At 32.6% G+C, this 4,456-nt stretch overlaps 1 protein-coding gene across 1 annotated transcript; it reads right to left on the bottom strand.

The window, feature by feature from the left end:
* Positions 1-271: 271 nt before the first annotated feature.
* Positions 272-1,225, bottom strand: LOC131276896 (olfactory receptor 7A17-like). The gene has a single exon (XM_058290476.1). The coding sequence runs from the start codon at positions 1,223-1,225 to the stop codon at positions 272-274; it is 954 nt and encodes a 317-aa protein (XP_058146459.1).
* Positions 1,226-4,456: the final 3,231 nt, after the last annotated feature.

The raw sequence follows: 4,456 nt of genomic DNA, 5'->3' as shown, positions 1-4,456 counted from the left end.
TTTTATATATATAGAATTACATGTATGGAATATTTCACTTTTGAAAATCCAGGCTGTTGTTTCTGCCTTCAATACTGATTCCAGGGAATAAAATAAGAAAGATCACATGATGTAAAATAATAAAATAAGAAACAGGTGTTCTTGATAGAAAAAAAATTATAGAAATAGAGTTCTGATATGAGTTAAATAACAGATTATATCTCTCTTCACTTTTAAAGATTTTATATTTATATATCCCAGTTTTTGACCTCTATTAATCATGAGCAATTTTCTAAACTTGGGAAAATAATCCTTTTATAGAGAGAATGTTTTTCAGCTTTTTAAAGGCCTGCTTTATGTCATTGTTTCTAAGACTATAGATAAAGGGGTTCAGCATAGGAACGACCACTATGTACATCACTGAAGCTATTGCATTTGTCCTTGAGTTGTGGGAAGCAGTAGAGCTAATATGCACTCCAAGACCTGTACCATAAAACAAGATCACCACTGAGAGGTGAGCCCCACAGGTAGAAAATGCTTTATGCTTGCCCTCAGTTGTTGAAATTCTCAAAATGGAGGATATAATTTTAGAGTAAGAGAAAAGGATCCCAGTGATTGGAATAAAACCCAGAAGTCCAGATGCAAAATATATCACTAGGTCATTTAGGAAGGTGTCAGAACAAGCAAGTCGTATTACCTGATTAATTTCACAGAAAAAGTGGGGGATTTCCAAATTTGTACAAAAAGACAATCGCAAAACCATTAAGCATTGTAAAAGGGAATACAAAACACTCAATAACCAGGATGCCAGTAGCAGAATGCCACAGAGTCGGGGGTTCATGATGACCGTATAGTGCAGGGGGTGACAGATGGCCACGAAGCGGTCATAGGCCATCACAGTCAAGAGGGTGTTATCTATTTGTCCAAAAAGTAGGTACAAAAATATCTGGCTGAGGCAGCTTTCAAAAGTAATGATTTTGCTTTCTGTCTGGATGTTCAACAGCATCTTTGGGACAGTGGTGGAGGTGAAACAGATATCTGTAAAAGACAGGTTAGAGAGGAAGAAGTACATGGGTGTGTGGAGGTGGGAGTCTGAGATGATGGCCAGGATGATGAGCAGGTTCCCTGTGAAGGTGACCAGGTACATGGACAGGAACAGTCCAAAGAGAAGGGGCTGCACTCCTGTATCTTCTGACAGCCACAGAAGTACAAATTCTAAGACATATGTTTGGTTTTCTGTTTCCATGTAGATGATGGAATTCCTGGAAGAGATATCAGAGTAATGCAAATTTAGCCACAAACAGAAATCATAAAAATATAATAAATGTAATGATTTGTTTTGTAAGCAAATTAAGATTATATTTTTTTATAGATTTTATAAAGGTTTAATTTCCTTATTAAGAATGTCAGGGAAATCAAATGTTCCTGCTTCTCCTTGAAAACTTTGTTGACTAACTATACTTGTCCATAATGGAAAAAACTATGCCCAGGCTATATTTTCCACTACTAATTCTCTCAGACTTTATTTTCATAAACAAACCTAAAGCCCAGTCTTTTTGTACCTTGAGAAAAAAGTAGTGAAGAATAAGAACAAAGTTGTAAGAACCATATGACTTAATTGCAACATGTAATGTAGAAACACACTAATTAAACAGTATCCTTTTGAAGAAATAGATAGAATAAAACACCCATACAAATGTGCTCAGTGAATGTTTCACAGACGACAAAGGCAATTTGATGTAGACAGTATGGTTTTCTCAACAAATGGTACTAAAACATAGTATATACTCATGCCAAACAAAAAGGAACTTATACACAAGTTGTAAAAATTTCATAAATATTAAATCAAAGTGAATCATAACCATTTAAAAATAAATTGAAGGTAAAACTTCTAGAATAAATGCAGAGAATGTTTAGGATCCCATGGTGTGGAAATGATTTTTTAGATAAAGCACCCAAAGCATGATCTATGAAAAAATAAAATTTATAAGTTGTTTTGTTGAAATGTAAAACTTCTGCTCTTTGCAAGACATTGATAAGGAACTGAAAAGAAAATCTATAGATTTGGAAAAAAAAATTTACAAAACACGTCACTTAAATGATTTACATCCAAATATACAAAGAAGCCTTAACACCCCAAAATAAGAAAGCAAAACATTAAAAAATGTTCAAAATATCTGAACAGACTCCTAAGCTAAGAATATACACACTTCACAAGTAAGCACACAAAAAGAAGCTCTCATCTGCCTCTGTGTCTGTCGAGACCGTAACTGGGAAGGAAGGTGGTGTTCCAACATCGAATGGCTCTGTTCCTATCAAAGCCTGATGAAAAAAATGAAAAGCATGGATTTTTTCAATCTGTCTCTTTTATTGTCATTTAAACCTTTAGACAGAGGGTCATTTATTCTGGAAAAATGGGAAAAAATGCTGTTTGTAAAATCATTCTTTCAAATGAAATATATAAATTTAAGTGATAGCATTATTGTAAAGTGTTTGACCATGCTTTCAAAAATTATTGTTTATATTTAAGATTAGAATTCTGAATGAAATGTTTTTGATGTGGAAATTTAATTAAAATCCAAATATATGGATGGATGCATGGTAAAGGCACAAACTGGAAAGCAAATTCTTGAATAATAGTAAATAACTTGATCAGTGTTATTAAAATGTTGCCTCACTGACTTTTGTATTATGAAAAAGGATATAATTGTTTGATTTCTATGCTAGAAATATACTGCTTTTACTATTTACTCTGTTTTCCTTGCTTCTATAGAGTAAGTTTGTCACAAGGTTTAAAAGTTTTAATATTTATTTTGATTCAGAGTTGAGGTTTTATTATATATGGAATCTTTTAAACATCAACCAAAATGATTGCACATGTGAAAAATCTCGTTTTTTAAATTCTGATTTGCTTACGATTTTGGCTTTAAAAACTTTATAACAATGGCAGTTGGCATTTGTTAGATGTGTGAAGTGCTGACAAATATCACAGTGATGCTTTTATTTTATAGATTATTACTATAACTAGGTTAGTCCTTACCACAAGTGAGTCATTTCTTTAAATGCGCATTTTAAAATGAATGGCTTTTATAGTTACAACATAATAAATTTTAAAGCTACATGTGAAAAAAGGGAGTTGATGTGGGAGAGGGAGGTGATAACTGGGAATCCCTCAGGGGATCCTTTTGAATTAAATTTTCTGTAATATAAAACCTCTTTTTATAAAAGTTCATTATATTAAAAAAATAAAGAAAATAATAGTCATCCTTTGACTCCTGTTTTAGGAAGTTAGTTTTGCCTGTTTTTAAATATTATTTGCATTGAAATATACAATAAACATTCATTTGTGCCTGGCTTCTTTGCTCCACAGTATTCCTGAGAGGAGATTCATTCATTTTGTTCCAAACATTAGTAGTTCAATCTTTTTTATGCCTGTGTGGTATTCCATTGTCATATTATGACATAATTTATATATCTGTTCTACTGTTTGTAACATTTGGGTTGTTTTCAGTTTTGGGCATCAGGAATAATGCTGCTTATAACATTCTCAAACTTATCCATTTTCATGGGTGCGTACCCATAGCAGAAGTTCTGAATAAGAGTGCATTAATGCGTTAAACTATAGTAAAATCTACCAAACAGCTTCCCACGGTATTTCTATACATATATCCTCTCATCTGCATTTTATGGGAGTCCCATTCCTCCTATTCTTCACTAGTACTTGGTCCTGTCAATTCTTGCCATTCAGTTACAAATGACACTGGAGCAAACTTAACAGGAATAATATTTATTATATTTTAAACTGAAGGGATACCTTTCAAAGGGGAGGCATGCTGAACATCCTTGTTTACAAAGATGCTTGAGTGCTGAAGATTATATACACAGACTCTACGGTCTTTTATGTTTTCATACTATGTGCAGAATTCCCAGAATTTAACTTCACAAATGTTCAAGGGAATTTACATACTTGAAAATTAATTAAATTTGATATTTTTATATTTAAATCATAATTTAAAAATTCAAAGCAAGTAAGAAATCCCACAGTAATATATCTGTACCCACTTCTTAAATAAAAAGCTAAAATCTGACAATATCAATTGTTCTTGAGGATATGAATCAATACAATTTGCATTAATTGCTAGTGAGAACACAAAATTTTGCAGCCATAAGACACTTTAGCAGTTTCTTTTACAAATGAAGATAGTATTTTTATATTATTTATGAATTCCAAAAATACATATTTTTGATATTACTTATGAATTTCGAAAATACACATTGGGTTGTGTTTGTAAACTGGTCTATTCCTCTGGGCATATTAGATTGTATTAAATTCAGAGGTTTAACTTTTAATTAAGTCGAGATCAGGGCTTTTATCTGAGCATGTCAATAGGGCATGCAGGGTGCAGTCCCCACCCCCTTGGTGGGGGTAAAATAGACTTTCACACGGTAGTAAACACATGGTGAAGGAGAACACAGA

The sequence above is a fragment of the Dasypus novemcinctus genome, chromosome 30 (assembly GCF_030445035.2).
Source record: "Dasypus novemcinctus isolate mDasNov1 chromosome 30, mDasNov1.1.hap2, whole genome shotgun sequence".
Classification (NCBI taxonomy): domain Eukaryota; kingdom Metazoa; phylum Chordata; class Mammalia; order Cingulata; family Dasypodidae; genus Dasypus; species Dasypus novemcinctus.
Note: the sequence above shows the minus strand (reverse complement) of the source record. Positions and strands in the feature narration are given on the sequence as shown.